At 46.3% G+C, this 22,360-nt stretch overlaps 1 protein-coding gene across 1 annotated transcript in view; it reads right to left on the bottom strand.

The window, feature by feature from the left end:
* Positions 1–22,360, bottom strand: part of e2f4 (E2F transcription factor 4) — a 48,359-nt gene that overhangs the window by 9,437 nt on the left and 16,562 nt on the right. The window contains exons 2-8 of the mRNA XM_072547655.1: positions 17,833–17,942; positions 12,616–12,777; positions 11,724–11,767; positions 11,300–11,364; positions 10,882–11,155; positions 9,501–9,704; positions 3,521–3,568 (exon numbers count right to left, since the gene is read on the bottom strand). Of these exons, the coding sequence (XP_072403756.1) occupies positions 3,521–3,568; positions 9,501–9,704; positions 10,882–11,155; positions 11,300–11,364; positions 11,724–11,767; positions 12,616–12,777; positions 17,833–17,942 (907 nt within the window). The remainder of the gene's footprint in view (positions 1–3,520; positions 3,569–9,500; positions 9,705–10,881; positions 11,156–11,299; positions 11,365–11,723; positions 11,768–12,615; positions 12,778–17,832; positions 17,943–22,360) is intronic.

The following is a 22,360-nucleotide window of genomic DNA, read 5'->3' as shown; positions in this document are numbered from 1 at the left end:
TTACCATGACATTTTAAACAAAATCATCTCACACAATATGAATGTTGCCAGCTGGATCAGCATCAATTGCTCACTCCTAAGCACTCCTTAACAAGGTGATGAGCAGCCTTCTTGAACTGCTGCAGATCTTGAGGGTGTAGGGGTGCCCAGTATTGTAGAGGAGATCCAGGGTGTTGACCCAACAACAGTGAAGGAATGACTATCTAGAGCCAAGTCAGGACAGTGTGTGGTATGAAGGGCAACTTGCAGGTTGTGATGCTCCCACACAAATGCAGCCCCTTGTCCGAATGACCCTTGGTGAGTTGCTGCAAAGCACCTTGGGAATGATACAGACAGCTGTCCCTATACATCACCATACCCTGGAGTGCCAGCCCTGCCTCATTGGATAACACTCTCACTGCGGAACAAGGTGTTGCAAGTTCTACTCCAGAAACACATGCACATGTTCAAGATGTACACTGCCTTGCAGTAGCAACAGAACATTGCACTCGCAGATGGGACATTAAAATGTGGGTCGCTGCCTGTCCTAATGTGGAGACAGGAGATTCGCAGGAGCAGGGAATCTTCCACCACTCTCTGGCCAAGTATCCATCCCGCAACTCGCTAAAACAGAACACCTGATCGTTGACATTATCACACGGCTGTTTCTGGGAGTTTGCTTTGCACAAATTGGGTTTCACATTTCCTCTGTTATAACAGTGATCACACCCCAAAAGTTGTTCAGGAGCTGTAAAGCAAGGTTACCATTCCTTGCTGTAACACTGCACACCTCAGAAGGTTGAAGGAACCAGGAAAACCTGAGGGAGATCTGGGGGAAACCGGAGACAGCCAGTGCTGAAAGCAGGCCTCCCTCGCGGTAGGGAGTGGGTCCAACTGGAAATGGAGTTCCAGAGACTGAACAACAGCACGTTGATGCAGACAAGACAGAAAAACAGACAAACGCACACATGAGCAAACTCAGCCCCAGTTTAGCAGTGGGGACTTTCCAGGTTAGACTTGACGAAGCCAGTGCATGCAAAGACAAGTCAGATGGAGGAAGAAAACAAAGCAAAAACTACCAGGCGAAACAGAACTGTTGGAGATGAGTCTTCGTTGAAAACAACAGGTGGACAAACAGTGAGAGATCGTCTGGCTGGGGGTGGTTCTAGCTCGCCTGGTGAGTTTTCATCCCAGCTCACAGCAGCTCCGACATGCTTAATGAAGGACCCTCTCTCCTTACTCCTTGCGGGTGGCAAGGGCAGAGACTGAACCTGGTTCTAACGACCCCAGGCCACACATGATCCAAACCTGGTCTGTCTTCAGTCAAGAGGCGGTGGGAGTGGCTGGTTTCAGACTGGAGGGTCACAGTGATGCGGAGACTTGACTTTGCTTTTTCCCCAGTCTATATCTGAGACTGCATCACTACACTCAAGGACAACATGGGATCCACTTAACTGACTATACCTGTAAGCTAAGGATGTGCCACAAAGTTCCCTAATTGTGTGGTGAACCTTAAAAAAACCCACACTGTCCAATTTTAAAACAGATAAATGTCCTATACTATCTCACCCCCACTGCCATGGAAATGGATTATTTTACTTCAGGTCATTTGGTGAATAGCCAATGGAAGGAGATACAACTGACGAGGTCATTGGTCCAATCCATTGAAAGTAGTGGAGTAAGATTAAAAGTCTTGACAATAAACAAACATTTGGGTTTTTAAAATTAGTGAGCATGGCTTCTCGGAAGGCTTCCCGAAACAGCAATTTGGCATTTTATGTCCCACAGTCATTAAGTCACCAGGGTAGTGAAAGGCTTTGCATTTATACAGCACCTCAGGACATCCCACCACACAAAAGCTGATGAAAGGACTTTGGGAACATTGTGGGGGCTGCTTTGATTTTGGAAACGTGAGACCACTGCATGCACAGCAAGATCTCTCAAGCAAAGTAACCTGGCAACCACAAACAAGAGGATGCTGAAGGAACAAACAACAAAATCCACACAGAAGCAGATGTGTTCTGGTATTGATTCCTGTATCTCAACACTGGGGAGTCCCAGCACACCAAGTTTTAACATGGCTCGGTACATCAAGGGTGAACTGGTCCCAGCACAGACAATACTTCCACTCTCCATGTTTAGGGGATACTTCAACTGTAGTAAGGCAATGTGTTGACTGGGCCCAATATTGATTTGGTCTCACCGTATCACATCATGGCTGGTAACATTTTTGCAAAAAAAGTGTTCCAAAATAATGCACCAGCTTATAAAGCAGTAATTACTGCTCCAAACATTTGAGGAGATCAGCTCCAATACTGAAAATACCTCAAAAAAAAGGAGCAGCTTTCACATCACAATTTTTTCCCATCCTCCATCTTGGATTAGCTGGGGCTGTTTTCTCTGGCTCATCGGAGGCTCAGGGCTGACCTTATAGAGGTTTATAAAATCATGAGGGGCACAGGTAGGGTGAGCAGCCAAGGTCTTTTCCCACGGTAGGGGAGTCCAAAACTAAAGGTTTAGAGTGAGAGGGGAAAGATTTAAAAGGGACCTAATGGGCCTACTTTTTCACACAGAGGGTGGTGCGTGTATGGAATGTGCTGCCAGAGGAAATGGTGGAAGCTGGTACAATTACACCATTTAAAAATGTTGTATGGATGGAGACAGGAATAGGAAGGGTTTAGAGGGATAGGGGCCACTGGGAGTAGATTAATTTAGGATTTCTGGTCAGTATGGATGAGTTGGACCAAAGGGTCTGTTCACACGTTGTACAACTTTTTGACTCTCTCTCTTCCTTGTCACTGAACACAATTCTTCGAGCCACATTCAGATGCCTCACGTTAAAATGGCAACACTGAATGGGGTAGAATTCAGTGCAGAACCAGGCACAGGTTGCGTGTCAAGAGGTGGAGAGTGCCAGGTCAGGTCTGAACAGGGTGAACTCAGATCAGTGGCTTGGGTATATTGTGACACAGCAGGGAGCCCTGGTTGAAGTTAGGTCAGACTGCTCAGGGGAAGGGAGATGGTGGGGCTGATATTCAGAACTGATCGTCACAAAAGGCCTCCACCATGTCTCCTCACTGATCAGAGCCACGAGTATGGGTAGGGTTGGTCAAGCTGTATTTGTGCAACTCAGCAGCAGAGGGCGGCAACCCACTGAAATTAGGAGCTCAGACGAGGAGAAGACAGGGAGGTGAAACACAAGGGATCTTACACATGGGCAACACAGAGCAGAACAACCGCAGAGTGATGGTACTCAGTCAGAACATCGATCGATTATGGTGAGGACAGAGCCATCAATCAGTCTCAGCCCCGGGAGCAAATGTAGCAAACTATTGCACCAACAATTATATCAGCGTGAACAGAAAACAAGCCAGCCCGTTGTGCTCAGGAGCAGTGTTTCGGCCAGGGATAATTCCCTTCAGAAGAGCACAAGAGTAGGGATTCAGGGAGACCAGTGACCACAGCTCATGGGCTCAGAATCACGTAAGATGAACATGGAAAAGGTTGGAGGCACAGGTCACAGTCCCCCAGTCACGCCTACCTTTAATGGGGTCAAACATCTCTGTCAACTCTTTCGGAAATTCCAAGTCTGTGAACAAGAAAGCAGAACAGTGTGTTAGGGCACCTGGACCCAATGAGGCTGAACGGGAGGGGGTGGGGGGGAAGGAGGAAGAGGAAGGCACAAGTCAGGACAGGCGAAAGTGAGGACTTCAGATACGACAGATTAGAGTCAGGATTAGAGCGGTGCTGGAAATGCCCAGCAGGTCAGGCAGCATCCGAGGAGCAGGAAAACCGACGTTTCGGGCCGGAGTCCTTCCCGATGAAGGGATGCTGCCTGACCTGCTGGGCATTTCCAGCACCACTCTAATCCTGACACAAATAAAGACAGGTTGGGCCTGGAGAGCAGAGGTGGCCAGATGAGGGAAGGGGGTGAGAGTACAATCCTGCAGTACAATCCTGGTACGGTTAGACAAGCCTGCCTTCATTACACATCACCAAATCCAGAACTGCCTGTCCCCTCATGGGCTCTGCCCCAGTCTGCTCCAAACAAAAGCCATCTTGCAGACATTGCACAAATTTCTTGAATCCGTTACCAAAATGATTTCCCCAGTCCACCTGCATACTTAGGCCCCCCCAGGATTATTGTAATGGCCTTTTACTTCTATGCCTTTTCTATCTCCTGATTTACTTTCTGCCCCACATCCTGACTAGGAGGCCTGTACCCAACCTCTGTCAGGGACTTTGTCCCTTTGCTGTTCCTCAAATTGAGCCAAGAGGATTTGAGGCCTTCTGACTCTACATCACTGCTTGCTGTCAATTTAATTTCATTTACTAACAAGGTAATGCCAGCCCCTCTGCCCATCTGCCTGTTCTTTCAGCAGGCCATAATCCTTGGTTACTTAGTTCCTAGCCCTGATCCCCTTGCAGCGGCGTCTGGGATACACACATCATATCCACCAACTTCAATCCATGCTACAAACTCATTTACCTGGTTTCATATATTGTGTGCATTTAAGCACAACACCCAGAGTCCGTGCATTGAGAAGGGGAGCCCAGTCATTGTCCGCCCCTGCCTGAAGTTAGTTAGATTCCTGACCTTTTCCATACTCTCTGTCCTATTGCTTGTTCTGGAAACTTTAATAACCTGTGCTGAGCCCTACCCCATTTTCACTTCTTCCATAATTTTCCATGCAACTAAAACCGCCTCCCAGCCCCCCTCAACAATTTAGTTCAATGCCTTACCCACAGCCCTCGTTGTGTGATTGGCCAGGACTCTGGTGCCGGCCTGATTCAGGTGGAGCATATTCCCTCCTTCCCCAGTACTGGTGCCATGAACCCAAACTTGTTTCTCCCTATCTTTAAGCCATGTGTTTACCTCTTTAATCATGTTGACCCCACACCAATTTGCTTGCAGCTAATGTATTAATCCAGAGCTTATCACCTTTTTGGTTCTGCTTTTTAGATTTAGCCCTAAGTACCCATATTCCCTCAGCAAAACCTCTTACCTCTTTTCATCCATTTGTTGGCATGTACATGTACCACAACTGAATCTTTCCCCTCCCATTCCAAGTTCCTCTACAGCCAAGATGAGATATCCTGAACCTGGGTACCAGGCAGGGAAACAGCCTTCAGGACTCTCGATCTTGGCCACAGGGTCTATTCCCCTGACTGTACTATCCAATTACATTTCCATTTCTGACTGCTCTTGAATGGTTCACTGTACAAATGTGCAACGGTCAGTTTGCACATCCTCTACCGTCAACCTCCCACACAGGGAGTAAGGATTTCAAACCTCGGAAGACGAGCTCAAGGGCAGAGGCTTCTTCAGCACTATCTCTGGGATCCCCCGACCTGCCTCTCTCATAGTCACACCCTCCTGTGCCTGCCTCTGACTCAACTTGAGGTAGTTAATCTAAGGGGACTGACTGCCTCCTGCAACACAGCGTCCAGGTAACTCTCCCCCTTCCTGATGTGTGGCAATGTTCGAAGCTCATTAATTTACGGGCAGCATGGTGGCACAGTGGTTAGCACTGCTGCCTCACAGCGCCAGAGACCCGGGTTCAATTCCCGCCTCAAGCGACTGACTGTGTGGAGTTTGCACATTCTCCACGTGTCTGCGTGGGTTTCCTCCGGGTGCTCCAGTTTCCTCCCACAGTCCAAAGATGTACAAGTTAAGTGAATTGGCCATGCTAAATTGCCCGTAGTGTTAGGTAAGGGGTAAACGTAGGGGTATAGGTGGGTTGCGCTTCGGCGGGTCGGTGTGGACTTGTTGGGCCGAAGGGCCTGTTTCCACACAGTAAGTAATCTAACCTAATTCTGAGATGGTGTTCCTCAAGCAACCAATTCCTGCTACAAGTGTGGGCAATATGAACCACAATAGGGTCCACCAGCTACTATAGCATGCAGTTCCAACACCTCGCCCAGCCCAACACCTCTACTTTAATTACTTGGTTCTTAATTTAATTTTTAAAAATGTCCTACTGGCCTTTCAGTTTGTAGCCTGTAAACCTTTCTCCTGTTTATCTCTGAGGGATGTCAAGACAGACTGGACTACGATCTTTTGCCTAATGACCACCCTGCAACACCAAGCCATACACTGTGTCCCGAACGGCAGACACATTTGTGTGTTCATCCTTTTACACGTGATCAAGAGTCAGTTTGAACAGTGCTAGAGTTTGCTCAGGGGAATGAATGTTCTCTTGTGTACCAGTGGGCTAAGATAACATGTACTAGCCTGGGTTTGAGAGTTAGCATATTGCAAAGGTCATTGCAGGTAAAGGGGTTCTCTCACTCAATACTAGAAACCAGCTAGCTAGCCAGACAGAAGGAAACAGGCCGACAGTAAATACTCTCCTCTCACCCTGTGCTAGAATTCAGTAACCTCAAAAGGAATCAGAACAACTGAATCTCAACCAAACTACAAAACTGAGCAGCTTGAAATTGACTGTTAAAGAACCAATGTCAACATTACTGGTACCTCCAATGGCTGCAATGCTCAACAATCCACTCTTCATGAACAATTCACACATCCATATATCTTTTTTGAAACTTTTTCATTTGTTCGGACTCACCTCTTACTTCTAATCTTGACCCCTGTTGCCCTACTAATTCTTTCCTTTCAGTAACTAATAAGCGCTCTTTATTAATTTAAGAAAGTCTGGTTAAACCATCACTTCATCTGCATCTGGGAGAAATGGACCCTCATTGGAAGGCCTTCATTCTTAAACTAACCTTGTTGCGACCAGCCGAGAGAGAGAGGGAAGAAAGAGAGAAGGGGACAAGAATAAGGAAGAGTCTCCCGCATCCATCAGCTTAACAATTTGTGGTATCCTGCCTGGAATCATAACGAATTAGGAAATGCACCAAGGGCCTGATTGTAACAATGCAGCAATACTCAGGATTATAGACTAACCACAGCCAACCCCAAATCATTATTCTCAATCAGAGCTAGATATAAAGGGAGGAAACCCCAGGGGCTGAGAAACCATAAACCATGAACATGCTACATTTATCACATCACATCAAAGCACTCGGAAATATAGCATCTTAGGGATACAAACTGAATAAGTCATTATATTTGAATGAATCAATAAATTCGGGTTTCCACTTTCTCTACAAAGGGTCTGTATCATAACCACTCACTCATTGAAATACTCCCACAGATTTGTTTGGAACATACTCCACTTCAAGATCAGGCTATATTCTACTCTGGGGCCTACTACTCAGGACAACATGAGAGCTCTTATCATGGTCTACACAATTCAGTCCCCTTAGAATCTAAAATAAGTAGACATTTCATTTCTTTTTCAGTAAGAAGACAATCCTTTCACAGACATTCACTTTATTTCAGCACATTGTTGACTTTTACATACATCCCAGTTTCTGCTTTGCTTCAGTCATCATCACCGACAATGGTGAAGATAGCCTTAAGTTACTGTCAATTACAAAGTCCCATATCTCTTTCACAAGATTATCTTCCCTTTTCCCAGATTTCATTTGTCCCCACGTTAAGCAATTTCACCTGCCACATATCTGCCCATTCAACAATATCATCCTACATTTGTACGTAATACCTTTAACATGGAGAAAGGTCCCAATGGCTTTCTGCAAAAGCATCATCAGGAAAAAGACTTTTATACCAACCTGTGAAAGGGGTTATGTCAAATGATGAGGGGTATGGACAAACAGGCAATGTTTGATGAAGGGCTCATGTGTGAAACGTCGATTCTCCTGCTCCTTGGACCTGCTGTGCTTTTCCAGCACCACACTCTCGAGGTGACTTTTGAGGGTGTATCTTTAAGGAGGACAGCAGGGCAGAGGAGTGACAAGGTTCCAAAGGTATTTCAGAGATTAGGGCCCAAAGCAGCCAAAGGCCAGAGACATCAATAGCAAAGCAATTAAAACCAGCCATGTCCAAGAGAGGTGGGCTGCACATATCCTGGAAGATTGGGGAGCTGCTAAGACATCACAGAGATAATGGGGCCAAACCATGGGGAAAGATGAAAATCATAGGATCCCTACAGTATGGAAACAGGCCATTTGGCCCAACAAGTCCACACCGACCCTCCAAAGAGTAGCCCACCTAGACCCATTCCCTTATTACTCTACATTTACCCCTGACTCATGCACGTAACTCACACATCCCTGAATAATACGGGGCAATTTAGCATGGCCAATTCACCTGACCTGCACATCTTTGGATTGTGGGAGGAAGCCGGAGCACCCGGAGAAAACCACACAGACACGGGGAGAATGTGCAAACTCCACACAGACAGCCGCCCGAGGCTGGAATAAGGAAGAGAATTTCAAAATTGAGGCATTGCCTGACTGGGACTCAGCGTAGGTAAGTGAGCAGAGGGGTGGTAGGGAATAAGACTTGGTGCACGGTAGAAAATGGGCAGCAGAGTGTTTGGACGAGCTGAAGATTCTTATGAAAGCTGGGAGATGAAACACAGCCAGGAGAGAATTGGAATCACTGAGGCCACAGCTTGATAATGTGATGAGTATTTCACCAAATTGAGTGGCGACAGAGTCAGACAACGTGACAGAGGACAGGCAGAGATCATTTCTGGAAATATGAGATTCATATTGCAAACTGTCAGGTTTAGCCTGAGACAGTTGCTAGGAAGAGGGATGGATTCATTAGCCAAAGAAGGATTTGTGGCAAACACTGAAGAGAATGGCTTTGGTCTTCCCAATATTTAGATGGTTTGAAGTTTCAGGTTATCTGGTACTGGATATTGGAGAAGGGGTCCGATCACTTCAAGGTAGTGGAAGAGTTGAAAGTGATGGCAGGGAGGTTGAACTGGACGTGATGATGACAAACAGGCCATGGCATCATGGATAGAACCATGGGGACCTCAGAAGCAGGAAATTTCCATTGCCGGTGATTGTCTGGCTATGATACCGATAGATAAGAATGGAACCAGGTGAGAACACCCTCACCCAGTCAGATGGGAGTCGAGATGGATAGGGTGAGATAGTGCAGTCAACGGTGACAAAACTGGTCGGCATGGACCAGTTTGGGCCAAAGGGTCTGTCTGTGTGCTGTAGGACTCTATAAATACAGACAGCTTGTGAAGGATGAGGAACAGAAGTTTAACTTTTCTTACAGCCAGATAGGATGTCACGTGACTTTAGCGAGAGCTGCCTCTTTATAATGGTGGGGCAAAAATCTCTGAGCCTTAGATTCAAACACGGCATTCTGAGAATGGATTTTGAAGATGACGACATGTTGAACAAATTTGGAGAGGAGAGGGAGGTTGGGGATGAGAAGGAGTGGGCTTTGTTTTCAGCCGATGATGGCAGATTTGGGGGGAGGGGTGGAGGGCATGGGAGTTGAGAAAACGGAACTGTTAGCAACATCAGCTAACAAAAGCTCAGTGCAGCTCGCATTTTTCAATTTTGCAATGTGCCACTTAAATAGCCTTGGAATGTTTGCAAATTAGCTTCCACCTCCACGCTGTAGGTCCAAAGACCTCAAAGGACATGCCGCCCAGAAAGTGGGAAACGTAACTCACCCACAGAAGGTTCAGTTTTGATCGGTACAAAGGAGGTAGTGGGGTTGGATAAAGATGTGCTGCTGTCCAATGAGGCTGAGGATTCCAGCGGCTGTGTTTCCATGGTTACGGACTGACTGGTGGGTGTTGGCAGCAAGTTGAGAGGCTCCAGGCTTAAGACATTGCTGGTGTTGCTGGGGGACTCTTGCGCTGATGCACTTGGCACTGAATAAGAGGGAAGGGCAGAGATGAACAGCATTAGAAGTCAAGGCAAAATAAATCTCTTCCAGTCCAAAGGGAGAGTTGGCAGCTCACGTCCAATGTTCAATGCCTTGCGATAAAGCCTGCTGTAAAAGTGACATACCAAAAGAGCCAACACCAGCCAATCAGAGGTCAAAGGGCACCTCTGCTCACATTCAACACATACCAAAAACTTCACTTGCTGATTGTTTCACATTTCAATTAATTTCTCAAAACTTTCCCCAGTCACAATAACAGTTAAGAGGCTGAGTGCAGCACATCACCATGGTGATATGGACAAGACAGTATACAACAGTGACAACTCTTTTCCTGACAGAGCAGTGAAAACTGGGTCGCTGAATACATCCAAGGGCATAATTGGACCAATTTCTAATTGACAATGGTTATTTATTCCTTTGGCGGGGGGGGGGGGGGGGGGGGGTCAGCGGAGTGGTGGGGGGAGGATAGAACAGAGAAACAAAGTGGAGTTAAACTCGTGATCATATCAGACATAACACAAATTCAAGGGAAATTAAACATCAGTGGAGTTAAACGTTTAACGTTACTGGTAAGGAAGGCAGAGCAATAGAAACAGGAGGTCAGGTCAATGGCTGCAAATTCTGCAGGAACTCATTTCCTCTCTCCCGAGTGCCAGCCCACTAATTACAAGGCATCACTCTGGAGTGTGATGGGATAGTCTCCGCTTGCTTGGATGAGTACAATTTCAAGAACACTCGATGACATCAACATCATCTGGGACAGGCAACGTCACTTCATTGAATTCACCAGGTTCTCCGATGAAAGGTCGTCAACTGGAAGCATTCTGTTTCCGATGCTGCCTGACCTCCGCAAGTGACACTTATTTTTCACCCCCAGGGTTCCAGCATCTGCAATACTTTGCTCACATTCACTCGTGAGATGTGAGGTTTGCTTTAATTCACTAAAACAGATTTAAATACTCGACTGCTCCAACATCGATCTGTGTTCCTGAGCAGTGATAGTCTCTGATGTGCACTTTGCAAGCTCAGTGAGCCATGTCCTAAGTGGGAACCTATGTTGGCGACATACACAAACTGACCAGTTCCATTCCCTGCCTCATCTACTGTTTGACCCCCTGACCGTGATGCTGAAAGCTCACTGTAGCGCGGTGGGCAGTGCTCACCTGTGGGTGTTGTTGCTGTGGGCTGAGGCTGGGTTACCTCTGGGGCAGTGGACGGAGAAGCAGACCGGGCTGGTAACGTCGGCTCAGCCTCCTGGTTACTGGCCAGGGCTGGCCTCTGTGGGGTGGTTGGCGTACACTGGATCATGTCTTCAGGCGGGGGCACGGGTACCACCACTGGGGAGGACGATGAAGTGTCCTTGTTCACCAACAAAACGTTGATGGGACCGGTCGTGCTCTTCAGGTGGATCTGGTATTTCTTTTGTCCATTCAAACCCTAGAACACAAATAACATGCAAGCAAGCTGCTCGACAAAGGCTGGGGTGGGAGAAACATTACGGGGGGGAAGGGAAGGAGGAGGATGAGGGGAGGAGCAGGAGGAGAGAAGAGGAGGTGTGAGAATATCAGATTAAATACTCACGCCTTCTGGAATGGGGACCTCTAGTTGGGTGCCCGAGGGTGCCTGGATGGCTAACAACGTATCACCTGATCAAAGAGACAGAAGACATTATGAGAGGGAGAGTGTGCTACAGAAAGCTGTGAAAGCCACTCAGTGAATTACCACTATCCTCAACGGCACTGGCGACGGTCCCAAGACGACGAGGCCTTGTGACACCAAGTAGAATAAATGCACAGTTCAGCACTAGCCTCTCTAACGCCCAGCACAGAAACTCCCAACTGCCATTCTGCTTCGGGTAACCAAGAGTTCGGTGCATTCCCTGCATTCATTCACCCCCATATCTTGCACAGGTCTTGCGTCCAATCAACTTCCCTGCAGGATCATCTCCCACCCCACCAAACAGATCCCAGGAACTCCATATGGACACAGACGCACAACTTCTTACCTTTAAAACATCGGCACATATCCTCATGTGTCACATATGCTAGTGTAAAGAACAGTTAAGGAGAGGCAACGCCAAGAGCTCGTTCACTCCCGGCTGGTGAAACTGCACTCTGCCTCTACACAGACACCAAGAGAAAGGCAACCGACTGTCAAACCTCCCACTGTGTTCAGGAAGGACCGATGTGTGTGTGTGTGTGTACGTACTGCAGGCACGTGGATGGCAGCATGCTAGAGACAGCACTGAAGACCACAGGGTATCAGACAGAGGAGGTCCAGACAGTTCAATAGCTCACCCACAACCGATGCAACACCAGACTCCTGTACCTGATTATACATAAACAATGGGTGTATGGGCAAGGTATCCGAGGCATGTCATTTGTGTTCTAGGGCTTGAATGGACAGAAGAAATATCTGATTCAACCGAGGAGCATGACCGGTCCCATCAACGTTCTGTCGGTGAACAAGGACACTTTTTGTCCTTCGCCCCAATGGTGGTACCTGTGCCTCCACCTGAACCAGTGAGAAATAACGGAAATGGGTGGGAAAAATTAAACCATAGTAGGTGTTGCCTATTCACATGGGGAGGAGGATTGTGCAGTAATTGAGTGTGGGCAGCAGGGGTGGAGGAGGGTGTCCAAGTGTTTCTTCTGTGGGAAAGCCAGTCTCTCAGAGAGCAGTTCGCAAAGTGGGCAAACTTGTGTTGGTATTAGCGAGCACAATGCGTTTGGGGGAAGTCTGAGTACACAGCTGAAGTGGATAGCGCCAGTGTAGTGTTTTCAGTACTTGATCACTGAGTGAATGCTACACCAATCGAAGGATGCTGGGGGAGGGGGGGGGTCACAGATTTTAAAAAAGGAGCAGTTGGAGAGACCAAGGTCTGTGCCAAAGGATATCTGCTGTTCTCGATGTCGTCCGTCACGTTCTGAATGCTCTGTTGGACCCAGACTCGCTGCTGGTCGAGCTCCTGCTCTCGTCTGTCCAAGTCCTCGATCTCTGCCTTTAGGTCTATCAGCTTATCTGCAATCTCTCGGGTGTTGCAGCCAGGACCCACTCCTCTGTGACCGAGTACAAAGATAAAAAACGGTGTAAATCCCTGCTCGGACAAACATATTCAGGAAATAGAATCAGGCCAATAGAGGGAGTCTCCCAGCTGAGTTCAATGGAAGAGTCGAGTGCTGGAAGATAGCTGTGGCTATTCACCCTCCCCGCATTAGTCACCATCTCCACACCTGACCATGCCATTGGAATAGTTGGATAGAATCCAGTCTGGTGGTGATGCATCCTGTAAGGAAACAGCCAGCTAGTACTACTTGGGCTCACACATAGAGTGTGCGTGCTGACGGTCATAACTGACAGACAAATCCAGCCAGCCCTACACCAGCTGAGAACAGGCAAAGATGGAGTGAAACTCCCGGATAGCCCCCCCCCCCAGATACTTCTCCATCCACCATTCCACCCCAGAATAAACGACCCACACCCACCAAACATCAATCCCATCCCTCCCCATCTCCCCGAAAAGGATTAGTCAAACACACTTCCTCAGGAAGGAAGCAGACATGGCAATTTGCCTTGGCACCCTCTGGAAGAGAAACCAAATGGACAAAATATTCTGAGTAAACAAAATACCATCATTTCTAGAATGCCCATCTGGTGTTAAGACAGCACAGGAAGGTAAGACAGAACGAGAAGAAAGAAAAAGGAAAGTTAGCCCTAATTAAAATAGTATTAATGTCACAGTGACCTTGTTCCAATTTCCATCCTGACCAAGCCTCCCTCTGTGGGGCTCGAGATTTTACTTTTTTACTGGGATGGGGGAGGAGAAAGAGAGAACGAACACTGAGAAACAACTCAGCGAGAGTGTCTACAAACAAGGCAGGATTGTTGGAGAGAGCGCACTGTCGATGTTTCAGACTGATAATTGAATTAAACCAAGAGGAGAGATTACAAAGTAGAGTTATATTCCTGCAATTTAAAGGGCGGACTGCTGAATGTTTTCAAGATATTGAGGACAGCAGATAGTGTAGGCGGTTGAAAACTATGCCCACTGGCTGAGGAGCCTGTGACTAAGGGGTAGAATCAAAAAAACCTTTCAGAAGTAAAATTAGGAAACATTTCCACCACCGAGCATGTGTGTGAAGGATGACGTTTGGAATTCTCTTCTGCAAATCGTAATGATACTTGATTAATTGTTCACTTCAAAGTCAAAGATTACAGACTGTCCTTAACCCAAGATATGAAAGGGAATGGGGTAAGGATGGGTAGATGGTTCTCGGTCATGGATTCAGAGGTCAGGTATGCCGCCACCAAATGGGAGAGAATGCTCTCCATGGGTTGAATAGTCACCCCCTATCAATATAGTTATAGAGTCATAGAGATGTACAGCATGGAAACAGACCCTTCGGTCCAACCCGTCCATGCCGATCAGATATCCAAACCCAATGTAGTCCCACCTGCCAGCTCCCGGCCCATATCCCTCCAAACCCTTCCTATTCATATACCCATCCAAATGCCTCAAGTGTTGCAATTGTACCAGCCTCCACCACTTCCTCTGGCAGCTCATTCCATACATGTACCACCCTCTGTGTGAAAAAATTGCCCCTTAGGTTTCTTTTATATCTTTCCCCTCTCACCCTAAACCTATGCCCTCTAGTTCTGGACTCCCCCACCCCAGGGAAAGGACTTTGTCTATTTATCCTATCCATCTTTACAAAAACTTAACAGCTTGACCATAGTGTGGCACAGAGAGATTCAACAGTGGCTCTCAAGAGGGAACTGGTAACTAGGTGCAAAGAAAATAAAACTTGTAAGGTACAGGAAAAGGGCAGAAGAGTGGAACTAATCACAGTGCTCTTGTACAGTCAGCAAGGACACGATGGCTTGGATGGTTCTCCTTCTGTGCTGTAAACATGCTTAATTCTTCAATAGGAGTATTCTCCAAATTGGGATGTGGTTTCGTGAGAAATGGGCAATAACCTTTAGGTAATGTCCTTTAGGGAAGGAAACTGTTATCCTTATGTGGCCTGTCCTACAGACTCCAGATCCACAGGCACATGGTAGACTCTTAGTTGCCCCCAATGGAGGTGGTCGTGGTGAATCTGGCATCACTGTACTGGGAACACGTACTTACAGCTACCAAACTCAAGGCAAGTCAGAGAGGTAAAGCGATAAAGTTGTGGCCACAGTTAACTCGGAAATCTCAACTCAACCTGCAACCTTTCTGCTACCTATTGCCCTAATAACAGCTCAGATGTGAGCAACCAGAGGGTAACTCTACCCCAGCTTCACCTGGCATGGACAGCAACATAATGGAATTAGTGAACTCCACAATCCATTGAAACCAAATCCTTTCAAACTGAAACATCCCCTAACCTCCCAGCATCTACGAGGAACAAGGCAGGAGTTTACCTGAATGGGTGCAGCTCTGACAACACAAGATCGACACCATCCTGGACAAAGAGTCTGCTTGATTGGAACCCATTCAGCACGTTCAACATTCACCACCAACACTCAGTAGAAGCTGTGGGCATGATCTACAGGATGCATGGTGGTGACGAAGAAAGGCTCTTTCAAAAACATCTTTCAAACCTGCAGATTCTGCCAGCTAAAAGAGCAAGGGCAGCAGATGCATGACAATACCACCACCTGCAAGTTCCCCTCCATATCACTCAACATCCTATTTGGAAATACATTACCGTTCATACATCACCATTGGGTCAAAATCCTGAAAGTCCTACCTAACAGCACAGAGGGAAGCCCTACATGCCTTGGATCAGCTTGCACCAACTTACACAGTCAGCCTACAGCTGCTGGTAATATTCAGGATATCCCTACCAAACCTGTTTAACTGGTTCGGAGAAAACTCTTGAATCTTGAAGCTCAACATTTGTGTCAGAGATTTGCCTTTGCGAAAGGGAAACTGTGTTTATCCAATTTGTTAAAGCTTTTTAAAAGTGATAATAAGCAACATGGGTACAGGGTGTATGTGGTATACTTGGATTTCTAAAGGACATCAGGCTAAATGCCACATCAAAGGTTACCATACAGAAGAACTCATGGTAAAGGAGCTAACAGATTTACATGGACAGACAATTTATTCAGCTAAGAGAAGGAACGATAAGGGATAAGGGGGTCATTTTGGGGTTGGCAAGCTGTAATTAATAAACCGCCACAGTAATCAGTACTTTGTCCTCAATTATTTACCATTTATATCAATGGCATGGACAAAGCGCCCAAACATATTTGCTCTCTTTGCTGATGACACAGGTAGGCGAGAGAGTAGCTTGTGAAAAGGACACAAGGAGTTTGCAAAGGAGACAGGTTTACTGAGCAGACAGAAATTCGGCAGATGGAATATCACGTGGAAAAGTGTGAGCTTAACTATGTTGACAGAAGCTTCGAAAAGCAGGACATTATTTCAATGAAAAGTGACGACAGAGCTCAGAGGTCCACGAGAATTGGGGTGCCCTGTAAATCACAACAGGTTAATCTCAGACACAAACGTGTTGGAGAAGCTCAAAGGTTCTGAAGAGGAGTTAAACAGGACAGACGCTGTCAGAACACAGCGAATGCTGGGGAAACCCAGCAGGTCTGGCAACATCTGTGGTGACAGCAGAATTAGCGCTCGAGTCCAGTATGACTTCTTCACAACCTGCTGAGCTTCTCCAGCATGTTCAGTGTTTATTTCAGATTTACAGTATCAGTAGTATTTTATTTGAGAACGCAGATACAAATGATTGGGAAGACGTTTGGAATGTTGGCTTTTATTGCAAGAGGAAGCAACCACATCTGGTGTACACTTTTGGTCTCCTCATTTAAGAAAATTATCTCAGAAGCAGTTCAGAGAACATTGACGTGACTGATTCCAGGGACAAGGGAAAAACGAGGAAAGGTTGAGTAGATTGAGTCCGGATCCACTGGAATTTAGAAGAATGGGAAATTGGATGTTTGCCCCGGAGAAAGATTAGAACTAGAAACAGAGTTTAAAAATGAGGCATTTTCCATTTAAGAGAAATGTTTCCTTTCAAGAGGGTCATATGCCTATGTCATTTTCTTCCTCAGGACAATGAGGCAGGATATTTCAAAAGCTAAGTTTGAGAAAGAGACAATAATAAAGTTGCTGGAAAAGCTCAGCAGGTCTGCCAGCACCTGTGGAGAGAAATCAGAATTAACCTTCTTCAGAAATCCTGACTGACAAGGGAGTCAAAAGGTTATTGGGTGGACAGGAAAGTGAAATTAAGGCCATAATCAGATCAGCCATGATTGTACTGAACAATGGAACAGACTCAAGGAGCTTCTAATTCATATTTAGAAATGTTTCACCATTTTAGTTCTACTCGCTCGATCCTAGTGATCCAGCATGGGCAGCCATTTTGACAGCTCCTATCAAAGGGTAAGTGCAGAATGTAAATGTGAGATTTGGGTGTCAGCGGGCCCTCTTCACTTTATTAACCAAACTGACGATTAGGAAAGAAATGCTGGCCCTTTAATACAGCTGCAGTTTTTTAAACATCACTCCTGTCTGACTGGAGAAGAATGGAGTAGCCTGAGATGCCAGAGAGTGGTCATGACTGCCTCTTTCTCAGCCTCTCTGGGCATAATAGGGGTCCCAGGGGCACCGTAATGAGCCACGGTCAACACCAAAACCAGTCAACACTGGCAGAGATGACGGAAGAGCTAAGCAACAGAAAATCACCAAGCCCTCTTTTCCCTGGTCATATGGTTCAGATGAAGTTGAAAATCGTGGCGAGGAGGCAGTTATCCTACTAACTGAAGAGGAAAACGTAAAACCATGAAACTCTGAGAAATGAGCAGAGGATTTACCCTTCGTCACATGACTGCTGTTACCCACTCAACAAATCTCAGAGTTTCAGACAGAAAAACGTTTCACAAAAGACTGTCTGAGAGCTCTGAGGTTTGATATCCCAAAACTAGTGGGAGAACCCTAGTTGAGCCTTTAGAGGAAATCAATACTTTAGAGTAGCACAATGGCAAGACAAGAGGGAAGAGGAAGAGACAGTATGGTGCAAGAAGATTAGGGATGAAGATGTCAACACAGAAATGTGGTATTATTAAATGTTTGCTCTGTTCCTGGGTTTTTCAGACACACTCACTTCCACTGAATGCTGTTTTTCGATTTCTTCTCGATGAGCCCAATGCCCTCCAAGACATTGGTGATGTCATATATCCGCCGCTTCTGTCGCACTGCCAGGGTATCTGCTGCCTGAACAGAAAACACAACTTACATTGATTACACAGCACAGTAACGTGCCATTCAGCCTCATTCATTGAGACTAGTGTTTAAATTCCACACACTCCGTACCCTTATCTAACTCAATTAACATATCCTTCTCCATCTCCCTCCATCTATGTCTAACTTCCCCTTGTATATTTCTGTGCTATTTGCTTCAACTACACCTGTGGTAGCGATTACCTACATTCTTTATGTAAAGAGGTTTCTTCTGAATTCATTACTGGAACGTTTTTTGTCGTTATTCTTTGCTGGTATATGGGTGTTACTGACAAAGCCAGCATTTTCTGCATATACCCAATTGCTCTTGAATGGAGTGGCATGCTAGGTCATTTTACAAGGCAGTTAACAGCCAACCATGTCACTGTGGGTCTGGAATCAGACCTGGATGTAGCGGATTTCCTTCCCGAAAAGCCATTAGTACCTGGCAGGCCTCTACAACAATCGCCGCATAGTGGCCACTCGGACAAGGAAGTCTGGGCTCAGGACCCACCTTGGCCCTTGAAGGAGATAAAGGAAGCAGGAAAGAACGTAAATAATGAATTAGGACGGCTAAAAAGGAGGTCCTTCAAAAGTAGGATTAAGAAGAACCCCAAAGCATATATTACGAGCAAGACAATAGCTAGGGAAACGTTAAGTCTACTCAAGGATAAAGAAAGGAGTGGCGCCAGAGGAAGTAGGTGAGATTCTTAATCAATATTTCACACTGGTAATTTACGAAGGAAGGGGACATGGATGATGGTAGGATTACAGAGGGGTATGTTGATATTCAGGACATATCATTACCAAGATGGTGGTGGTGTCATATGTCTTGAAAAACAATAAGGTAGCACGACAGCTCAGTGGTTAGCACTGCTGCTTCACAGCACCAGGGACCTGTTTTTGATTCCAGCCTTGGGCGACTGGCTGCACGTTCTCCATACGTCTGCGTGGGTTTTCTCTAGGTACTCCAGTTTCCTCCAACTGTTCAAAGTTGTGCAGGTTAGGTGGACTGGCCACGCAAAATTATCCTATAGGGTCCAGGGATGTGCAGGCTAACCGGGGGGGGGTTAGCCATGGGATAGGGTAGTGTTTCAGGGATAGGGTAGGGGAGGGTTGGTCTGGGTGGGATGCTCTTCGGAGCATCAGTGTGGACTTTATGAGCCGAATGGCTCGTTTCCACGCTGTAGAGATTCTATGAAACGCCATCACAGCCCACTGGGATCTATTTCAGGATACAGAGGAAGGAGCTTGCTGGGACTTTGACAGAGATCTGTGCATCCTCTTTAGCCACAGACGAGGACCCACAAGACTGGAGAATAGATAACGTTGTTCCGGTGTTTAAGGACAACAGGAATAGTCCAGGAAATTAAAGGTCAGTGAGCCTTATATCAGTGGGAGAGAAACTATTGCAGAAATTTCTGAGGGACAAGACTTCTCACATTTGGAAAAGAATGGGCTTGTTAGGGATAGTTAGCATGGCTTTGTGCGGGGGACGGGGGACGGGGGGGGGGGTGGAGGGGGAGGTTTTGTCTCACTAATCGGATTGAGCTTTTTGAGGAAGTGATGCAATTGATTGATATAGGCGGAGAAGCAGATGTGGTCTACATGGACTTTACTGAAGCATTTCCCAAGGTCCCTCATGGTAGGCTGATGCAGAAGATTAAGTCACGTGGGATCTATGATGAGTTGATAAATTGGATACAAATTGGCTTAGTCATAGAGGGTAGTTGGGGAAGAGTGTTTTTCTGACTGGAGGTCTGTGACCACTGGAGTTTCACAAGGATCAGTGCTGGAATCCCTGTTGTTTAATATATAAATAAATGATTTGAATGAAAATGCAGTTGGTCTTCTTAAGTTTACATTGCCATGAAAAAGGGTGGAGTTGTGGATTGTGAGAAAGATTGTCAAAGGATACAGCAGGACATAGTGGGAAAGTTGAGCAGAGAAATGGCAGATGGAGTTTAATCCTGACAAATGTGAGTTAATGGATTTTGGGAGGTCAAATGCAGGAAGGATCTTGGGCTGGAAGTCCATAGTCCCTGAAAGCAGCAATATCAGTGGTAAAGAAAGCATACTTGCTTTCATCAGTCGGGCCACTGAGTGTTAACGTTGGCAAGTCATTTTGCAGCTGTATAAAACTTTAGTTAGGCCACATTTGGAGTACTGTATACAGGTCTGTTTGCCACACTATAGGAAGGATACGGAGATTTTGGAGAGAGTGAAAAAGAGGTTTACCAGGATGGTGTCTGTATTGGTTGTAAGGAGAGGTTAGACAAACTTGGCTGGTTTTTGTTCGAGCATCAGAGGATGAGGAACGACCTGATAGGGATCTATAGAATTATAAGAGGCATGGATAGGGCCGATAGACAGAGTCTCTTTCCCAGGGTGGGAATGTCAAATAATTGGGAACATAGGTTTAGGGTCAGATGGAAAAGCTTAAAGAAGATGTTTTTTTTTTAAAACACTCAGGGTGGTAGGTACCCGGAACACTGCCAGAGGAGGTAGTCGAAGCAGATATGATAGCAACATTTAAGAAGCATTTACACAGGCACATGAACAGGCAGCGAATAGAGGTTTACAGACCACGTGCAGGCAGATGGGATAGTTTAGAATGGTATCATGGCCAGCACAGACGTAATGGGCCGAAGGGCCTGTTCCTGCACTATGCTGTTCTATGTAACGCTCTATTTAATACCTGGCAGGAACTTAAGACATCTCTGAACTGGTTGATTAGAAAATAGCTTACACAATAGCCATCACTGAAACTAGCTTTAGAGTTCCAGATATTTTAACTGAACTTAAAGTTGAGCAGCTGCCACGGTGAGATCTGAGCCCAGTTTCCTATAATATCCCCCTGGATTACCAACACAGTCATATTACCACCACTATTTCCTCATGGTTATTAATTATTTGTGAGTATCTTAAAATTATCGTCATTAGTTCTGATCTTCTCCAAAAAGTAGAAATGTCTCCCAACACCCCCCCCCGCCCCCCAAAAATCCTTCATAATCATGAAGAATTCTATTATCATTTCAGCCCTCAGACATCTTCCGAGGACAAACAATCCTAGCCTGATCAATCTTTCCTGCTCAGTACGATCCCTTAGCTCTGGTATTAATCTAGTAAAGCTTTCTTTTCATTATTTCTCCAGCCCCCTTATACCTCAAAATGCAAGTCCAAGGAAGCACTGACCGAACCAAAGTTTCATACAGGTTTAAAGTGACTTTTCTGCTTTTCAATTCGATCCCAATAAATGCTTCATGTTATTGCCTAACTAAGCTGTATTGTTTTGCGTGATGTGTGCAGACATATTCCCCAGCTTGCCTTCCTTTCTCCATTACATTGTTCAAGAAATGTGGCTTCCCATTGTTTCAACCAAGGACATAACCTCTGACTAGTTACTCTTGAATTCATTTGTCAATGACATAGTTCTCCCAGCAAGTTGTTGACCATCAGATCACAGTCAGAGATGTGCAGCATGGAAACAGACCCTTCGGTCAACCCATCCATGCCAACCAGATATCCCAACCCAATCTAGTCCCACCTGCCAGCACCCGGCCTATATCCCTCCAAACCCTTCCTATCCATATATCCATCCAGATGCCTCTTAAATGTTGCAATTGTACCAGCCTCCACCACTTCCTCTGGCAGCTCATTCCATACACGTACCACTCTCTGTGTGAAAAAGCTGCCCCTTCGGTCTCTTTTATATCTTTCCCCTCTCACCCTAAACCTATGCCCTCTAGTTCTGGACTCCCCCACCCCAGGGAAAAGACTTTGCCTATTTACCCACCGCCCAAACATTTGGCGCAGTTACAAACTTTGATGCTGCTCTGTCGATTCCAGAGTCCCAGACACGTTGTGAAAGTGGCAGAGAGCTGCAATGTCGGTGGTGGTCTGTGTGGGGCACTTTCTGTCACTCTGAGTGATCACAAAGTCCCTGTCAGCTTGTTAGCCATTCTGCGACTTGTTCCCTTTACTGCACGTTCTCTGAACCTCCTTCAGCTTCACGAACACTAAGTTTTAGGAAAATTGGACTCTTCTCAGTTCCACCTTCTGTCCTACCTTGTGCACAGCCCACTCAGGGCCACTCAGAGAATCCTGGTCTGTCTGGAACCAACAATCGATTGCCTCAGTCCCAGCCTTAAAGGCAAATTAATGGGCTGCCCATGACAGCCACCAGACATGGTGGTGTCAAGGCCAATCACATGTCTAGGCAGAGTTAACTAATCTCAGCCTGGGGAGGGTAGCAGTTGACCTCAGTGCTGGTCATCTGTATTCAGGGATCCATTAACATGTGGGCCACGGGTTTGCAAACAGCCTGGGTGGATGAGTAGACTGTCAATCTGAAATCGAGCTGAGGATGATCACTGGGCTGAGGTCTGAGAGGACAGCAAGTGCCCACATGT

This window comes from Chiloscyllium punctatum, chromosome 26 (genome assembly GCF_047496795.1).
Source record: "Chiloscyllium punctatum isolate Juve2018m chromosome 26, sChiPun1.3, whole genome shotgun sequence".
In the NCBI taxonomy this organism is placed as follows: Eukaryota; Metazoa; Chordata; class Chondrichthyes; order Orectolobiformes; family Hemiscylliidae; genus Chiloscyllium; species Chiloscyllium punctatum.
Note: the sequence above shows the minus strand (reverse complement) of the source record. Positions and strands in the feature narration are given on the sequence as shown.